This window comes from Prunus mume, linkage group LG3 (genome assembly GCF_029339155.1).
Source record: "Prunus mume cultivar Tortuosa linkage group LG3, ASM2933915v1, whole genome shotgun sequence".
Taxonomy (NCBI): domain Eukaryota; kingdom Viridiplantae; phylum Streptophyta; class Magnoliopsida; order Rosales; family Rosaceae; genus Prunus; species Prunus mume.
The window spans coordinates 25706065-25726101 of NC_142700.1; the positions used below are offsets into that span (position 1 = coordinate 25706065).

The 20037-nt window shown below is 37.9% G+C and overlaps 4 protein-coding genes across 4 annotated transcripts; 2 read left to right on the forward strand and 2 right to left on the reverse strand.

Annotated features, from left to right (window-relative positions):
• The first annotated feature begins 2871 nt into the window (after positions 1-2871).
• Positions 2872-3726, forward strand: LOC107880735 (uncharacterized). Its single transcript, XM_016792835.2, has one exon. It carries the CDS (start codon positions 2872-2874, stop codon positions 3724-3726), a length of 855 nt encoding a protein of 284 aa, XP_016648321.2.
• Positions 3727-4258: 532 nt separating this feature from the next.
• On the forward strand, positions 4259-4819 carry LOC148919240 (uncharacterized). Its single transcript, XM_089048818.1, has one exon. The coding sequence runs from the start codon at positions 4259-4261 to the stop codon at positions 4817-4819; it is 561 nt and encodes a 186-aa protein (XP_088904944.1).
• Positions 4820-12394: 7575 nt separating this feature from the next.
• LOC103327181 (proteasome subunit beta type-4-like) lies at positions 12395-15836 on the reverse strand. The gene is made up of 7 exons (XM_008229476.3): positions 15696-15836; positions 15202-15266; positions 14967-15043; positions 14626-14755; positions 14331-14490; positions 13993-14178; positions 12395-12752 (listed from the first exon to the last, which is right to left on the reverse strand). Exons 2-7 carry the CDS (start codon positions 15261-15263, stop codon positions 12639-12641), a joined length of 729 nt encoding a protein of 242 aa, XP_008227698.1. The 5' UTR covers positions 15264-15266; positions 15696-15836; the 3' UTR covers positions 12395-12638.
• Positions 15837-18288: 2452 nt separating this feature from the next.
• Positions 18289-19522, reverse strand: LOC148919241 (pentatricopeptide repeat-containing protein At2g27800, mitochondrial-like). Its single transcript, XM_089048819.1, is given in 4 exon segments — positions 18289-18464; positions 18467-18869; positions 18872-19343; positions 19467-19522. Coding segments are annotated over 4 exon segments (1107 nt in total).
• Positions 19523-20037: the final 515 nt, after the last annotated feature.

Genomic DNA, 20037 nt, shown 5'->3' on the forward strand with positions numbered 1-20037 from the left:
CACAACAGAATGGGGTTGCTGAACGTAAAAATGGGTATATCCTTGCTGTGCCCGTGCTCTGCTTGTGCGTTAGTTCCAAAGCGATTCTCGGATGGATGCTTTACCTATGCGCTTTATCTTTTGAATCGTCCTACCTTCACGAGTTTTGGATTTCCACACTCCTATGCAGTGCATCTGACCCGTCATATCTCTGCCTCCTCTATGTTGACTCTGTCTCCAAAGGTGTTTGGTTGTGTTGTCTATGTTCACCTCCATCAGAATCAGAGGAGTAAGTTAGACCTATGTGCTCTCCACTGTGTCTTTCTGGGTTTCTCTCCTCATCAGGAAGGTTATCGATGCTATCATCCTGCCACCCGAGGTCTATATGTCTCTATGGATGTTACCTTTATTGAGGATGAAATGTTCTTCTCTAATACACCCGCGCATGTCCTTCAAGGGGAGACTAGTAGTGAAGGACATAACTTGCTAGATTTACAGTGGGAGTAGTATTGGATAGTTTGATACAAAAGGAAGAGCCGACCGAACCTGCTGAACCTACTACGCCGGTCGAACTTGCTACACAAGGTGAACCAGCTACACTAGCTGAACCTGCTATTTTAACTAATGTCACTACATCACTCGAACCGATTGCCCCCTACGAAGTTTCTCTAATAGTACCCAATTAAGCTCCCCTGGATATTCCTGAGGTAAGTGCTTCTATTCATACTTATGATAATTCTTATGTTTTACTACCTAGACAGAACCGTGGGGTTCCACCTAATCGCTACTCACGACAAGGCAAAGCGAGATATGCTATTGCCCATTATGTGTCTGATCACAGATTATCTCCTAAGTGCAAAGCGTTTATGACCAGAATGGATAGTATTAAAATTCCAACTCGTGTTGAGGAGGCATTTAATGATCCAAAGTTGGCTAAAACCATGAATATTGAAATGGAGGCGTTGCAGAAAAATAATACATGAGACATTGTTGATCTACCTGATAAGTCCATATTTTGCATATATTTTATGCCTCATTCGCTTATTTATTTATTGATTTTCTTGGATTAAATTGTTGGGTTTAATGTATTTTGTGAGAATTGTGTAGTTGGTCCCTAATTAGAAGAATTGGACGAAAAGTTGTCAAATTGGACTCAAAAACCATTAAGATGTACGACAAGGATTAATTGGAGACAAAGAACATGTTTCTTAGAAGGCAATCAACCGGCCAAAGCTTAAAGGAGGAAGTTTGGTCAAATCCTTGTGGAATTTGGAGAAGCAATCAAATAGATTTTGGGAAAGATTTTGGGAAACCTATTTTTGGTAGTATTTGATTGTAACTAGGTTAAGGATTTGTGTATTATAAATAGCATAGGGCTGGCCTCATAGAGGGGATCCATACTTTTCACTACCCGAAAATACCCAATTCTTGCAAAGAGAAGTCCTGCTGCCGCCGGCCAACTTGGAGCTTTTTGGGAGTTTTCGAGTTCATCTTCATGTCTACCATCAACCACTCTGTGATTCTCAATAAGTTTATCATGTTCTAATTTCCTTTTTGCTAGGGCTATGATGTAGCCTAGCCATGAATACCTTATTTATGTGTTTATGTTAATTTGATATTATTTTCCATGTTAAGTATCTTTTACCATTCTTAATGCTTTGAGTGCTTGATCACCACTTAATTGATTTGATGCTTTAGTTGACGATAGGAATATCCAACTTAGGAATTTGATTCTGGTAATTGGTACCACAGGTTACTTGAGTGAACTGGAAGGTTAATCAAGGCTTGTGTGGTTTCCATAAATTTCCATAGAACTTAATAGGTTTCTACTTCTTAGTTTTTCATCTAGGCATCGAGTATAGACAGGCATGTAGGAATACTTTTGGTATAGACAGGCATGTCATATTGAATAATTAAGGAAAATTTACCATTAATATGGATAATAATTAGGATTAACTAGTTACATGAATAGGGTAGAATTGACTATGGTGAAATCGGAACTCTAGTGCTCATACCATCAGTGTTTGCCGAATTTTCTTATTGTTTATGTTAGTTCATTCTGATTAATCAAAACCTCACCATTCGAACATCCAGATAAAGTTTAGGATTAATCATAATCAGTACTCAGTTAATTAGTCTTAGTCTCTGCGGAACGATACTCACTTACCACTACACTATTTTGCTACGATTTTGTGTCCTGCAATTTCGTTATCAATTTTGGCACCGTCGACGGGGGCTAAACTGATTTTAATTGATATTGATATATTTTGGTCCGAATTTTACTTTGGAAAATTTTTATTATTTTTATTTTTTTAATTGTATTTTTTATTTTTTTTTCCTACAGGTACTTGCTTAGTTAGTGCATGAGTTTTGGAAGACGTTCGCAGACATCTAAACTTATACCTTTAGACCCTGAAATCGAGTGGACGTTTCACAAGCGCAATCGAGTTCACCAAGCAAGACCCCAGCAAAATCCAATAGAACCAACCACCATGGCTGAAGCGGAAAGGCAAGTTAGAGAGTTTGGCACTCCCACCGTCGGATCAACGAGCATTCGCCACCCCACAATCGATGCCAACAATTTTGAAATTAAGCCAGCGATCCTAAGCATGATCCAACGCAATTCCATCTTTTGTGGCCTTTCTCACGAGGACCCCAACACCCATATTTCAAATTTTTTGGAGATATGCGATACATTCAAGATTAATGGAGCTTCTAGCGATGCCATTCGCCTTAGACTTTTTCCATTCTCACTGAATTAGAAAGCAAAATTGTGGTTGACTTCTCAACCACCCAATTTGATCACTACATGGGATGATTTAGCTAAATTTTTTTTGATTTTTGGCTAAATTCTTTCCTCCAGCTAAGACAGCAGGGCTCCGCAACGAAATCATGACATTCACACAATTCGACAAGGAACAGATGTATGAAGCTTGGGAGAGATACATGGAGTTGCTTCGTAAATGCCCATACCATGAGTTACCAAAGTGGATGCAAGTCCAAACATTCTACAATGGGCTGAACACTACAAGCAAAACTCTCATTAATGCCGCAGCTGGAGGAGCCTTGATGGCCAAAACGCAGGATGAAGCATACGAATTGCTTGAGACCATGGCATCCAACAGCTATCAATGGCCTAGTGAACGTGCAATGCCTAAGAAAGCCGGAGTTCATGACATCGATGCAATAACTGCATTAACTGCACAAATTTCTACTCTCTCTAAACAACTTGGTTCATTAAATGTCAATGCGATTCAAACCCCTAATGTTATTTGTGAATTTTGTGCAGGAAATCACTCTAGTGCTGATTGCAACAATGGGAATCCATTCTCTGCACTCAAACAAGTAAATCAAGTTGGAGATTTCAATCGTCAAAGGAATAATCCATATTCCAACACCTACAACCCGGGATGGAAAAATGACCCGAATTTCTCTTGGAGTAATAACCAAAATGCACAAAAACCACCTCTTGGATTTCCACCTCAAGAGAAAAAGGTTGGGTTAGAGGACGTACTAACTCAACTTGCTGGAAATACGAGTACTCTCTCAAATGACACCAATCAATTTATGAGCAAGACCGAGACCACGTTACAAAATCAAGCAGCCTCTATAAGAAATTTGGAAGTTCAAATGGGACAGTTAGCTCAAGTTTTGATGGGGAGAGAGTCGGGTACATTGCCCAGCCAAACGGAAATAAACCCAAAGAATTTGGAGCAAGCTAAGGCCATTACATTGCGGAATGGATGACCAATCAAGACAGTCGTTGATTTGGAACAAGAGCACGCTAGAGAGCTTCCTTCCATAAGCAAGGAATAGTTGAAGAAAGTTCCAGCAGCTGCCAAACAAGATGGTTCAACTGGACAACTGAGAGCCAATTCCTATGTCCATGAAATTCCATTCCCTCAACGTTTAAAGAGCAAGAAAGTTGAAGAACAATTTGAGAAATTTCTGCAAATTCTTAAGAAATTGGAGATCAATATTCCTTTCATTGATGCGCTAGAACATATGCCCACATATGCAAAGTTCATGAAAGATATCATAACTTCAATGAAGAAATTGGGGAACAACCTCACAGTAAAGCTGTCCAAGAGATGTAGCGCCATCTTGCAAGGCCAAAAACTGCCAGAGAAAAAGAAAGATCCAGGGAGTTTCGATATACCTTGCACAATTGGTTCTATTTATTTTGATAAAGCGTTGTGTGATTTAGGTTCTAGCATTAATTTAATGCCCTTATCTATGGTTGGGGGAGGAAATTAAATCTACTTTTGTTTCTTTGCAGATGGCGGATAGATCAATTACACTACCCAAAGCCATGATTGAAGATGTGATTGTTAAGGTTGATACCCTTGTCTTTCCTGCAAATTTTCTTGTCATAGATATGGAAACCAATGGCGATACACCAATCATCTTGGGCCGGCCATTCTTACTCACTGGGAGGACCTTAATTGACGTTGAACAAGGTCTTGTGGTTTTAAGGGTAGCAGACAAGAGTGTAGCGATCAATGTGTATAAAGCGTTGCTGTATCCAGAAAGTGAAGAAACATGCATACTGATGGACACATTGGAAAGAGAAATATCCTCACACTTTGAAATAGAAAATCCATGTGATCCATTAAAGGCTTGTTTAGTCCACCACAATAACAAGGAGACGGAAAATCAGGAAATTATTGAGATGGCACAATACTTGGATGCATCAAAGCCAAAAATTAAAGATAAGTGGCCAGAATTCGAACCACTTGGTGACTCACCCCCTAAGCTACAACCAAGCACCATTGCCGCCCCCTCCTTGGTCTTAAAGCCTCTTGCATCACATCTAAGGTATGCTTTCTTGGGTGAATAGTACTCTTCTTGTAATTATTGCTGCTAATTTGAACACTGCAGAGGAAGAGAAGTTGTTAAAAATTTGCAATAGCACAAAGCTGCCATAGGATGGACAATTGCAGATATCAAGGGAATTAGCCCTTCCAAGTGCATGCACCGCATTTTATTGGAGGACAATTTCAGACCTTCCATAGAGCATCAACGCCGACTCAATCCAAACATGACGGACGTTGTCCAAGCTGAGGTACTTAAATTACTAGATGCATGTATTATTTATCCTATATCTGATAGTAGTTGGGTGAGCCCTGTGCAGGTTGTGCCAAAAAAAGAAGGGATAATTGTTGTCAAAAATGAAAACAATGAGATGGTGCTGACCCGCACTACAACTAGATGGAGAGTTTGCTTTGACTACAGAAAATTAAATTTAGCAACCCGTAAAGATCACTTCTCGCTTCCATTCATAGATCAAATGTTGGAGAGATTAGCTGGGCATTCGCACTATTGCTTTTTGGACGGGTATTCTGGGTATAATCAAATACCAATTGCTCTTGAAGATCAAGAGAAGACCACATTCACATGCCCATTTGGCACCTTTTCGTACCGACGTATGCCTTTTGGCCTATGCAATGCACCAACCACTTTCCAACGATGTATAATGAGCATTTTTTCCGACATGGTGGAACGTTTCATTGATGTATTCATGGACGACTTCTCTGTCTTTGGCTCTTCCTTTGATTCATGTCTACATAACTTGGCCTTAGTTTTGCAAAGATGTGAAGAAACCAATTTAGTTTTAAATTGGGAAAAATGCCATTTTATGGTACAAGAGGGAATTGTTTTGGGACATCAAATTTCAGCAAGAGGTATAGAAGTTGACAAAGCGAAAATTGACACCATTGCTAAGTTGCCGCCGCCCACCATGGTCAAGGGCATTCGAAGTTTCTTGGGTCATGCCGGATTTTACCGTCGATTTATTCAAGATTTTTCCAAAATTACAAAGCCCCTTTGTAATTTATTACTCAAGGATGCCGAATTTATTTTCACTTCGAAGTGTTTGGAGGCTTTTAGTACTTTGAGGAGAAGCTTACCTCAGCACCCATCATAGTTGCACCAGATTGGGAATTGCCATTTGAAATTATGTGTGATGCTAGTGACTATGTGGTTGGAGCAGTTTTGGGTCAAAGAAAAAATAAACTACTCCACGTAATTTCTTATGCCAGTCGAACATTGAATGATACCCAGTTAAACTACTCCACCACAGAAAAAGAATTGCTTGTCGTAGTGTTTGCATTGGATAAATTCCGCTCTTATTTGATTGGGTCTAAAGTGATTGTTTATTCCGATCATGCTGCTCTGAAATATTTGCTCTATAAGAAAGAGGCCAAACCTAGATTGATCCATTGGATACTCTTATTACAAGAATTTGATCTTGAAATTCGTGACAAGAAAGGAACAGAAAACGTCCGAGAGGAAGAAGGAACTATTGCCGCTATCCCCATTCTAGAAACATTCCCCGATGAACAACTTCTCACCATCCAAACCGTTGATGCTCCATGGTATGCTGATTTTGTGAATTATTTGGCCAGCAACATTGTTCCTTATGATTCTTCCCCTCCTCAGAAAAAGAAATTTCTTTCCATGGTGAAACATTATTATTGGGATGACCCCTACTTGTGGAAACATTGTTCGGATCAAGTCATTCGAAGATGTGTACCTGAGACCGAGATGGACATTATTTTGCGGCATTGTCACACACTTGCATGTGGAGAGCACTTCGGAGGCACCAAAACTGAAGTAAAAGTTCTCCAATCGGGTTTCTTTTGGCCTACTTTATTCAAGGATGCCCATACCTTCGTATCCTCATGCTATCGTTGCCAACGTACAGGTAATATTTCTAGTCGAAATCAAATGCCATTACATAATATTCTTGAAGTCGAATTATTTGATGTTTGGGGCATAGATTTTATGGGACCTTTTCCAGCATCTATGACGAATAAATATATCTTGGTTGCGGTAGATTATGTGTCCAAATGGGTGGTGGTACACACTTTGCAACAGACAATTCAATGCCCTTTTGGCCAAATATGGTATTACAGATAAGGTCTCTACACCTTATCATCCGCAAACAAGTGGGTAAGTCCAAATTTCCAATAGAGAGTTAAAAAAGATCTTGGAGAAGACCGTTGGAACTTCACAAAAAGATTGGTCCTTAAAGTTAGATGATGCACTTTGGGTGTATTGTACAACATTTAAAACTCCTATTGGAATGTCACCATATCGTCTAGTTTTTGGAAAAGCATGTCACTTACCAGTGGAGTTAGAGCATAAAGCCTATTGGGCAATCAAGACCTTGAATTTTGACATGGATGCTAGTGCGCAAGGAGTTTCACGCTGGTTAAAAAGTCCTCCTCTTCAATTCTTGTCTCAAGCTCTATCCCGACAAGCTTTGCTCCCGATGGTCCAGTCCATTTACAGTTGTTCAAGTTTTTCCTTATGGTGCCGTTGAGATTCATAATGAGGCCACAACTACTATGTTCAAAGTCAATGGTCAACGCTTGAAGCCGTACTTGGAAGCCGACCCCATTCCACCCGCACTTCAAATCCCTTTCCGAGACACCGAGTAATCGCCATCAATTAGTCGGGCCGATGACTATAAACCAAGCGCTTGTTGGGAAGCAACCCAAGTAGGTACCTTCGTTCCTTTTTTATATATTTAATTTGTTTTTTTTCTCTTTATTTTCCATCCTTCTATGCCTTCACTAATTGTTACACGCATTCACTTTAAACATTGAGGACAATGCTTAGTTTCGGTTTGGGGGTGTGGAGTTTTGTTGTTTTTGTTTGAGTTTTGAGTCATAAAGAAAAAAAAAGATTTTGTGTAGAAAGGATTTTGTGTTTCAAAGAACATTTCTCGATTTTTTTTAGCCCCATAATGATTGCAAACATGTTGCAGATGTGTTACAGATGTTGTTTTGGTCATTAGATGACTTTAAAACCCATAAAATAGCAAAGGAAACGAAGCCTGTAGGATGCAGATGGGTGTTTACAGTTAAATATAATGCAGATGGTACTGTGGAGAGGTACAAGGCAAGATTAGTAGCTAAAGGGTTCACTCAGACATATGGAGTTGATTATCATGATACTTTTGCATCTATGGCTAAGATGAATATTGTCAGAGTTTTGTTGTCCTTAGCAGTGAAATTGGATTAGACCCTAAGACAATTTGATGTAAAAATGCATTCTTACATTGTGAACTAGAAGAAGAAGTGTACATGAGTCTTCCACCAGGGTATAGGGTTACCGGTGAAACGGGGAACGTGTGCAAATTCAAAAGGCGTTGTATGGGTTAAAGTAGTCTCCTTGGCATGGTTTGACAGATTTACTACAGCTATGAAGAAGTTTGGTTACCAACAAGCCAATACTGATCATACTCTATTCATTAAGCATAGGGCTGGTAAGGTGACTTTGTTGATTATTTATGTTGATAATATGATTGTGACTGGTAATGATAATGTAGAAATTAAGGAACTACAGAAGCTTTTAGCATCTGAATTTGAGATGAAAGATTTGGGCAATCTGAAATATTTTCTAGGAGTGGAAGTCACTCGATCTAAACATGGCTTATTTCTTTCACAAAGGAAGTATGTCATGGACCTACTAGTAGATACTGGAATGCTTGACTGTAAACCAGCTCATACACCTATTGTTGAGAATCATAAACTTGGGGTGTTTGTGGATCATGTCCCAGCTAACAAAGAAAGATACCAAAGGTTGGTTGGGAGATTGATTTATTTATTGTTGACATGCCCTGATATTGTCTATGTTGTAAGCGTTGCTAGCCAATTTATGCATTCACCTAGTGAGGATCATATGGCTTTTGTGATGTATATTTTGAGTTACTTAAAATCTGCTCCTGGGAGAGGTTTATTATTTAAGAAAAAGGGTCACTTGGATTTAGAAGGTTACACTAACGCATATTATGTAGGGAATATTACAGATAGACGTTCTACATCAGGTTACTTCACCTTTGTTGGGGGTAACCTAGTTACGTGGCATAGCAAGAAGCAAAACGTTGTGTCTCGGTTCTCTGTAGAGTCTGAGTACAGAGGGATTGCCCAAGGGGTTTATGAAATACTGTGGTTGAGGTGGTTACTTGCTGAAATTGGTTTTAGACCGAATGCTGCTACAAAGCTCCATTGTGGTAACAATCCGGTGCAACATGATCGAACTAAGCATGTAGAAGTTGATCGGCATTTCATTAAGGAGAAGTTGGAGCATAAGTCAATTTCTATACCTTTTGTGCCTTCTTCAGAGCAGCTTGCAGATATGTTGACTCATGCCGTGTCAAAGCGCCGATTTGAAGACTCACTTGACAAGTTGGGCATTACCGATATCTATGCACCAACTTGAGGGGGAGTGTTGGCGTGAGTCAACGTTCCTATTAGGAATAGAATTTATATTTTATTGTAATTATCTAATTTGAGTAGAATTAGGAGATTTTGTACATATTTCCTATTTGTAACTACTCCGTATGTAGTATATATATTCTTCCTTGAGAGAATAATGAACATATCAGTTTAAACCCTAATTATTTTGAGTTGGTATTAGAGCGGATTCCGATCCGTCTCTACAACATCAAAACCCTAATCCTAAAAATACCTATTTCCGCTGCCCTTCCTGTTAGTGGAGGGAACCATACACAATCGGTAGCAAAGTCACCCTTTTACCTAAAATGAAGTGCCAATGGGTTCCACCACAGTGGTGGTGGGTTATCTTTCCTCTCCAATATAACCCAAAAAAAGTATATAACAATATGGATGGATCCTGAGTAGGATTCAATGAACGAATGAGACCTGCATATGCCATTCACTGAATAAAGGGCACCCTTGAAGAGTGAGTACATGAGAGGCTGATACATGATTGTGCCCTCTTCCTTAAACCATTGAACTGGATTCTACATAATGTGACCACTCAATAGTGCAACTCAATGCTCGTAGCCGCCTATTTTTAAGGTGGCTTCTTAAGGTTTTTCTTGTGAAACATTAGCCAAATCGATAATACAACATGTATTAAAAGGAAACCATTTTATTGGTAATCAACTGACTAAACAAGTGACACTACTTAAATGAATAGGAATTTGGTGAGCCTGATGCTTCCAACTACATAACTGTTGATGCCTTGTAAATTTTTATCAGTCCACTTGATGTCCAGCTTCGTGAAGTGATTGAGAGAGAATTTTTAACTCCATGCATCAATTGCTGCTTTAGCTGCTTTTTGTGTTTGTGGTTCAAGTTGCTCTGTCTTTAAGCTGTATGATTTGACTATAAATTGGGGGGGCCAGCATTTGCTGCCTCGGATAATGATGCATTTTAGAGTTTTGCCGAGCTCACAAGATACCCAGACAATAGCTAGCATAGGTCTCCCATTAGCTCCTGTCTTATATGGTACGGCTGACGTTCCACAAATGACCTCATAATTAAATGGAATTTTATTTTCTTATAATTATTAGTACCATGAAAATATATGTAACATGTAAATTTTGTCTACTGGTTTATTGGGGCTGATATATGCTTGTGGCTGTATATGGCTGGAGACAGTCTGGATAAGTACACAGAGAATATTCAAAGCCATGATGGGTTACTACAAAATACCTCTTTCGTAGAGCAATTCTTTCGTAGAGCAAAACCAATCATAAATGGAAGGAGAGTAAAGCATTGAGAGGTTCGCTACGCAGGAGAGATGGCACCGTCGTTGGTCATGACCCTGTTGGGGGGGCTGGGATGCCGGTGTCATCTCTTCTGCATAGGAAACCTTGCATATGCACGAAAACCACTACTGTGGCAAGCAATGGCAACCAGAAGTTTTAGTTTTGATGAAAATGGGGTTCAACTTTGTTTGTCTTAGACAAATACTAGGAGCACCAGCAAACTTTGTACACTTCATAAGAGTATTTATTTTCATTTTGTTCTCATCCTTACAGTTCGCTGTTTACTCTCTGTTTTGCAGGTGCAAAATGCCTGCATTTTCAGCTCATGTATGTTTCTGGTGCAAGTTCTCTCGGTTTCTGCTGTGCCAAGCTTAAACTTTCATGGCATGATATTTTCCCCCAAGAAAAGTATAAGAACACTTCCAAGCTTACGGCATCTAAACAACTAGCTGCATAAAACTTGGTTACCAATGTTTCTTTTTTATTTATTTGTTTTTTTTTTTTTTTTTTTTATGACATGGGGAAAAAAACCCCAAACAGAACCTACACAACAGGAACTAAACAGAGTCTAGAGACCCCAATCCTATCATTAACCAAAGCAGCTTCAGCCCAAAGAGGCACCGAGTCAAACCAACACACGCCTAAGTCCAAATTATAGCTACCATTAGCAAGACAATCAGCCAAGCAGTTCTGCTCCCGATGGACATGCTGAAGATCACAATCACTGAGCAAATTCATAAAATCCCAGCAACTAGCTAACAGACCAGCAAGGGGATGACCTCCAATGGTATCAGGATTCTTCATGAGATGCACAACAAGAGCTGAATCCATTTCAATCACAAGATTAGAGATACCTCGACCTCCAATGGTAAGCATTGTTTTGAAGAAAAATTTATTTGTTTGTTTTTGGTTTCCATAACAATAAAGAATGTGTGCCATATCATATAAAATATTCCTTGATAGTTGATAATTCATCTAAATTATTGTAAACATTACATGTACTCTCTTGGAAATGAAGTGTTTCTACCTGAAATTCATTTTGGTTGTTAATTTGTTGGTCTAAGATTCAACTGAGTCTGGAATACCAGAAAGCTAGATCCAGGTAATGTTTTGTTTTTGCTTCTATGTATGCTTAGCCAAGATTCATCCATATTTAACACGTAAATCGGTTATAATACCCTAAAGTAAAACTTCTGTCGCCCACTTCATTATAGCACATAGATTGGTCATATCACGTGGCAGTGTTCCATTACACTATAAACTTTCAATGTATGTTCAATCGACACACTGTTCTATCAGTAAACATTATCCATCAAAATGATACTGTTTGCGTTGAGATGTTGAAGCAATAATCTATTCTTGTCAAACGCTAATTTTCTTCGACAATAACCGAGGACGTGAACAATTTTGGTCAAGTGTTTCAAGCTTACGACAGTTTGCCTTCCATCTGGAGAGCATAAACATAATCGTCTCATCACAAGAATTTAGATCATACATTTCACATCTGACGGCTCCAAAAATATTTTATAATCTAAAGAAACTTTCCAATCGTCAAACTTAGACTGATTAAAACCATCCCCTCCTAAACTTAAAAACACACTCCTACCACAAGAAGCACTGTGGAGCTTCAATAACCGTGTAGAACAAACAATAAATCATTTCTCCTTGCTTAACAACAATCCATGATATCCTCCTATTGCCCCCAGTATCCCAAAAATTCTAGAAAAAGACCACTATTTTTTATGAAAACAAAGAAAATCAGATGCCAGATAGAATTCCTATTCCTGTTATTGCTAATCAAACAATTTATTGATATATAAATATATATGTATGTACGTATGTATCCTGCAACCGATTATATGAAATTCAGACCACATACTGGCCAAATGATTCAAAGGAAAATAGAAATTGCTTTAAGTGTCACTACAATAAGTTCATACTTGTTGGATGCTGCAACACCAAATTTAAGAAAACGATGGGTAATATAGCTAAAATGTTTCTCAAAGCCAACCAGCTATATTCGAGTCAACACTGTTACAAATTCATGGTTCCAATAACTGTAGAAACACATTAAAGTTCAACTTAGCTCCTAGTTGGCTGTTTCATGTTCAGAACCCATGCCTGTATTCAACTACCATGATCCTTCAGCACCCAATGTTGGATTTTCAAAAGCAGAGAAACCCCAGAAAGTCTTCAAAGAGTAGGGCTGAGAGATGGTTACACCTTCTTCAGTGATTTTGGAAATCTGCAATTTCAAAGTTTAAAGTGTGTCATCTGACAAAGAAGTGCCAATCCACGTTCAAGCAAAACAATACACTCCACCCTTACAATGCACAAAATTATCAAGATCCTTAAACACTGATTGTTGGATTTTCCTTTTTGGCCTTGCAACTACTATGCCAATTCCAAACTATTAGTTTCACTTTAAAAATAAAAATAAAATAAAATATATATATATATATATATATATATATCTCATTGCAGTTATCTGATGTGTGCAAATATGCAATATCACTTTACTAACAGAACTTTCTAGAAATAAGTGTTTTCACTTTACTAGCAAAGGAGGCAAAACAGAGGAAATTGTTTCACACCAAACTAAATCCACAAACATATGCCACAAACCTTCAGCACCTCTTCAGAGACGAAGGTGGTGTTTAAAATCATGTGATGTTCAAAACCACACAATATCTAGCATTAAGCACATCCAAAGATCAATAACAACTTCCCTCTTAAATGACCCATCATCACCTAAACCCTAAATCCTTCCTTTTATAAGTATGACAAATAGAAACAATAAGTAAATTCTACCAAGCAACTCATTCTACAATGTGATTTCTGATTTGCATAAAATATATACAGAACAGATGTTAGAAAACTTGTTGGGTAGAAATAGGAAAATATTCCGACAGAAAATTGAAATCAAAACCATGTAACCACGTTCATCAGCATAATACTTTTCCTTTCCTTTCCTCTGTCTCCACTTTAAACACTTTCCGGAGCTAAAGCCCAATTAATAGTCCAGTAAATAACTAGCACTTCACCAGTGAAAGGGGATTACAACACTTATTAGGCACATGAGAGTTTCTTAAATGACAAACTAGTAAGATCAAGAGTGACAAAAGTTTAGTGAAAACCTATTTGAGAGAGAGAGAGAGAGAGAGAGAGAGAGAGAGAGAGAATTTACAAAAATAGAAAAACAAAACACTTCAAATATATTAAAAAAGGTTTACCAGGTTTCATATTTAAAAAGGTTTATAAATGTTGAAGCCAATTAAAGATAACAGATAGGTGAATTATATGGCAGGTCAAAAAAAAAGAAAAAGAAAAAAAAGATAGATAGATAGATGAGAAGGCCCTCAATGATTGCTAGTCATATCATCGTTTCTTAAAAGCCTTAATATTAAGGAATTGATAGCTTATAGCACTGTTATTATTATAGGACGACAAAAGATAGAGTAAATAACATTAATTAATTACTATACCTGAAGCTTGTTGACAGCAGACCGATCACGATAGAGGAGGACACGCATGCATTTCTCCAGTAGCTTTACACCCTCTTCAAAAGTCAAGTTCTCATGCCATTCATCACGAAGAATAGGCCGTGCAAGGTGATTTCCAAATCCTGTAGCTACATGATTATCCTCAAAATTTACACCTATCATGCTAACCTGGATAGGGATAAAAGAAAATGACAAGTAACTAAGTCAGCACATTCAGAAACTTTATTCTTGAATAAATAAATAAATAAATAAATAATCAGCTTTCCTAATTGCACACAGCATGCTACAACGCATTAAGGGAAGGATTATATGAGGCCTACCATACCAAGGTACTTCTGTCCTTTTTTCACTCCACCAAGGACAAGAGAGTTCCACAGTGGATTGAACTTGTTACGCCTATTGTACATCACCCGGGTCAAATAGTTGTGGACCTCTTTAGGTCCCAAAGAGTTGCCATCATCCCACATGTTGTCATATAGGCTACAACCATAAAACAAAAAATGAATAGTCTTTTGAGCTCAAGTTGCAAATAATACCAAGAAGCATAGCAAAAATCACAACGAAAGCATTAGGGAAGGTATCTTCAACATAAATTTTCTTCAAAACAATGCTTACATGAGCTCATCAAGATAACGTAATAGCTCTTGAAAGTCACTTATTTCTCCACTTGCACCAAGAAGAGAATGCTTTCCAATAGGCTTCATTCGTTCCACACTCTTGTATCGCAGGGTAGACCCATAAGAACCTATTAGTAAATGTATCATTTCATATTGTTACAAAACTAAACAGAAACATGAAAAGGAACATACATGGGTGTCTAAATTTTGCAACATATACAGTACTGAAACTCCAAAAGAAGAGATTATGAGCATTGTTCATAAAACGATGGACTTTAACCTTTCTGTCAAAAAATAATTAAAAATTGAAACACAATCTAAATTGGATTGGCAGCTAACCTCCCATATCAGCAGCCATCAAAATTCCATCTTTGTATTTCAGAGCCACCACAGATGTACCAGTTACATATGGGTACCTTCAAAAAATATTTTTTTTTATTTAAAAAAATTAAAGGATTGGAATGTCATATACAAAGCAAAATCCCCAAAACCATAAGGTCTACCCATACCAAAAATACGCATCATACATTTAACATTAAAAATGAGAAAAACAAGAAGTGTGAGAATAGAATACAGGGTTCTCTGAGAGGCTTCAGGGTTGCACAGTAGGCCGGGTTTGGCTTGGTTCGACTCCATTAACTGCTCAAAAAATCACAAATTCAAAATCAAAGTAACAATTATGGAAAGCAACACCTATTAATTTTGCTTCAAGGGATCGAGTCAGATAGAACTGATAAAATCCACAAACTAGATAATGAAGCCTAACAATACACAAACATTTGAAAAGAAACACCATAAACAAAATGTCAAGAAGCACCAATCAGATCAGATCTTCCTGTAGCACATACAAGATTGTATTCGACCAGCAAACAATAATACTCATCAACAGAACAACTAAAACCCACATGCAATTTCTACAAGAAAACCAGATCTAAAACCCATCTTTGAACAAAACCCAGTTCATCAATTAACTTAAATCAAACAAATAACAAAAGCAAACTTTAAAGCCACAAACATTCAAACGGGGACAAAGGCTTAAAGCAATGACAGGAGGATAGAGATACGAACCTAAAGAAATTCAAAGTGAAGAAAATATGGGGGGGTCTCTCGCCGACGACCTGAGTCTGAAGAGTGAGATGGAGGGGAGGATAACGAGAAAGAGAGGCTTGGGGGAGTAATCGCCGGTCCTTAGACATAGTGTCGCCTTGCACAAGCATTCTTTTTCCGTTGAATGACCATCCTATCCTTTCATTAATTTTATTAATTTATTAATTAATTTATTTTTGTTTTTAATTGTGAGGGTAAAGAAGATCATGAAGAAGAGAATACTGCTGATGAATTGTTAAATAAAATATTTAATAGCCATTCAATTTTCAAATTTTATGTTGGGATTACTTGTGCCACATTCAATTAAGATTTTAAAAGAGTTTAAAAGTTTGGATGTATTCAATTCAAATTTTTAAAAAGTCTGTAAAAATTTGGGGTATTCAATTCAAATTTCAATTGACATTAAAAAAATATATCGAAATCTAGGTGTTTTCAATTATGACTTTTTAAAAGTCAAATAAAATTTAGGTGTATTCAAAAAGCAATTTATTTTGAAGGAATTAATGAGGTGCCCGATTTCGTTAGAAATTAAAATGGTAAGTATAAATACAAAAGGCCGCGACAAATCTTATGTCAACTCTGTATACTTTTAGCGTGCTCTACGCTTTCCAACTTGAACGTGTGTGCTTGTGAAGTGCTAATAAAAAATCTCTCCTCTTTTTCTACGCTTTCACATATGTATGATCTTTCTTCGTGTGTTTGTATAGTTGTTGTTGTTGTTGTCCCGCAAGCCTAGATTGTGGACGCTAGAGTCCGCGAAGTTTAATGATATGCTTTGATCAATTTTCTTTCTTTCTCTTTTCGGGATTATATGGAGTGACTTGTTTAAGAAGAATATTTCTCAAGGACCCAAGATGGAAATGCCAAGGAGATGGCTTTACTTTCCATTTGACTTTGTGCTATTTTTATTTGGCTATCCGAAAATCTAACTTGGCAAGATAAATTTTTTACAAGATCAAACCACATCAATTCCTAGTTGATTTTTCGATACGGTATTCCAAGTAACTTGTTCATGAGATAAAGCATGAGAAGGATTTTTCGCCATGTAGTTTTAACTGCTTTATCTCTTCTTCTTTTTTTCTTTTTTCTTTTTCAAAAAAATCCTTCTCATGTTTGTAGGGAAAGTCACTCAAAACAATAGGTAAACATGTGGAGACTCCACAAGACAATGTCCAACAAATTAGTATAAAAACTCGAAAACAAGTAGTGCCTCCCTCATTACTAAACCCTCCCTTTCCTTTTCCATTGGTTGTAGAGCTCTTGGTGAAGGCAAAGTGCAGAGTGTCCGTAAAACAAATTTGGACATTAATAGGGGCAGGGGAGAAGAAAGCCTATGCAGTGCAGTACTAAGTTACTCCATGATTAAGGTACTTCACAGAGAAATGAAAAATAGAACGGTGTCTGGTGAAACAACTTGCTGTGACCTATGAGATCATGCTTGGTGAATATTGTGGATAGCTGCATTGATGTTTTTAGAATAAAATTCCATTATCTTCATCCAGGTCTCAAAGTCTCCGATTTCCTACGACACAACAAAAGAGTCAAACTACAACCACATCCCACTCTTGTAAACATCAGAATCAAAACAACACATACAAGCATATTTTAGAAAGTTATGTACAAGCTGGATTCTGTTGGGACTCTAGTCCACATTTCTCAAAAGCTAATTATTCTTTTTAATTTTTTAAAGTTAAACAAACCTTAATGCCAGTGTTCATAGAACGAGTGAGTGAGAGTCACCGATCAGTCTGTTTGATGAAGGAGGAAATGGTGGCAGTCAATGCCCGTATTTCAAGCTCAATTCGTTTCTCGTTTATAAACAGCTCTTTCACCCCACCGTTGACTGCTTCCCACCAGAAGCTCTGCCACACACACTGCCTTTTTAGTGGCTTCATTCTGTGCCTTCTCTGCCACAATCACTTGCATTACTCTTAATTAATTAGTAACTAATTCATTACAAAAGTTAAGAATTTTTTCAACATAAAGAAAAAAAACCCAAGATCAAATGTTGGGGGGACTAACCAGTGAGTTTGTGGATTCTGAGGGAGGCATGGTGGTGCTCTTGGACCAATTGAAGTAAAGAATCTTCCAGATCACTTGGATTTATCCTGGACGAGGAGGAGGATGCCACGAGAGGACGTGCCAAGAAGAGATGCCGGTGATACATACTTGGCAGCAAGCTCTCGTAGAGTGGTGTGCTGATTTCTTAACAGCACTGTTTGAGGTGAGCTAAAATGTTATTATTGCCTAAACTGATTTTCAACCAAATGGCAACATTTTTCGTGATCGTCAAACTTTATGTAGTGATGCAATGGCTTGACTTCAACAGTAAAAGAAGAGCAACTTATAGCCAAATAGGCTACAAGTGACTGATATGACAAGTATATAAAAGAATTCAAATGTATACTATTGCCTCTTCATATCCAATTTACCATATCCACTTATCAACAACCTATTCAGAAAATTTTGCATACACCAGCTGCCAACCACATATAGGCTCTAATTTAGGCACTATCCCACACTAACAATACCGGCAGATTTATGGAAGATAACATCAAAGTAATTGGAAGATGTGCTCACAGACGATCAATGACACTACCTGAATTGAGAGTAGGCACAGATATAGAAGCTTCCTGTAAGTATGCCCATTCAGAAGGTCTTTCTCTAGGAACTCCTTCAACAACCTCATTGCCTCTCCAACCCTTCCTTGTCTGCAGATTTCATCAAGCCTGTCCTATAAGGAATGAATTCAGCTGATCTTTGCTTCTCAATCATCTCCCACAAATACTTCGCTGCCTCCTCAACCTCTCCATTAAGAGCCAAAGCGTTCACAAGCGAGTTGTATGATGTACTACTTGGGATAAACCCTTTACTCTTCATTTCATTGCACAGCTGCTTAGCATTGTTTGTTTGGCCTTGGGAACATAAACCATGGATGAGATAATCATACGAAAATGAGTTGGGCAAGCAATTATAGACCACACCCATCTGATGGAATATTCTGAGTGCATCATTGACATGAAGGGAAAGTACATACCCCTTAATCACATAATTCAAAGAGTAAATATCAGGTTCAATCCCATCATCCACCATTTGCCTAAACAGGCACCTAATGGCCTCCATATATACATGTGATTTATGTAAGTATTAGATCCCCTACTCAAAAAGGCCGTAAAAAGAATGTTATACGTCCTAATTGAAGGCCTACAATTCAAGTTTCTGCTATTCTGCAAGTGTTCCAATATATTGACAGCTCTAGTCAACTTCCGAGCTTCCGTGAAAAAATAGATAATGGAATTGTAAAGTGCCTCAGAACCGATGTAGGAAATAGCAAGCACTTGATTGACAACATCATCCATTTCTTCATACATTTTAGCTACCCCAAGTTTCTTTACTGTAATGTGATAAGTAGAAACATCACGTTTGAACCATGGCTGTTGCGATGCCCAATTGAACAACTCTAAACACACAATAGGATCGTCTTGCTGAGTTATAACATTGCAAAGTTCTTCAGGTGTAAATCTAGGCAACAACTGGGATATGGCCCTTTGAAATTGGACTTCATCAAGAGTTGATTTACTGGATTTGACTCTCTTACTTTCTCTCCTTCTAAAAGATCACGATGAGGGCTTGGTTGAGTAAAAGTAATACAACAAAAACAGCTCGTATATACCAAGAAATCCATTTGAAGCAATTTTGGGAACTGGGTCAATTTGGGTTTGAGTCAAATACTGTATAGGCCTCAAAGTGCTATTAATTGGATTCAAACTATATGAAAGAACAGCCATCCTTTGCGGGTTAGACAAGTATTGATGAAACAAATCTTCATAATAGAGCCTACTGAAGTTTCTGTTCATGTGACTATTTCTAAAGCCATATCTACAAACAGAAATCATTTTCCTGAATGTATACTAAAAGATGGGAAGAAGCAGTTTTGTACTGCTGAACTTGTTAATTTGGTTGGGCCTCCAAATCCATTATGGACTTTCACCAAGAAAACTGAAATCACAACAACCAAATTATCAAAGCTCAATCAGACAATTAGTTTTTGTTGACGCAGAAAAATGGTTCGGCACTTTCCCGCGTAACTTAGTGATGTTGGGCATTCGGCATGCTCTGGGCCTTGGTAGGGTGTGCGATCTGCAAGATAACAAACGCTGTAAGACCTAGGCATCGTGTAGTATCCGCCAAGGCTGTCCGATGCTTAAGTAAGTACAAATTAAGTAAAGTGGACTACGATCAATAGGCGTGATGCCGTAAGTTTTGATTACCTCCATTTTGGGAAGTTGTCTTCTTTTATAGA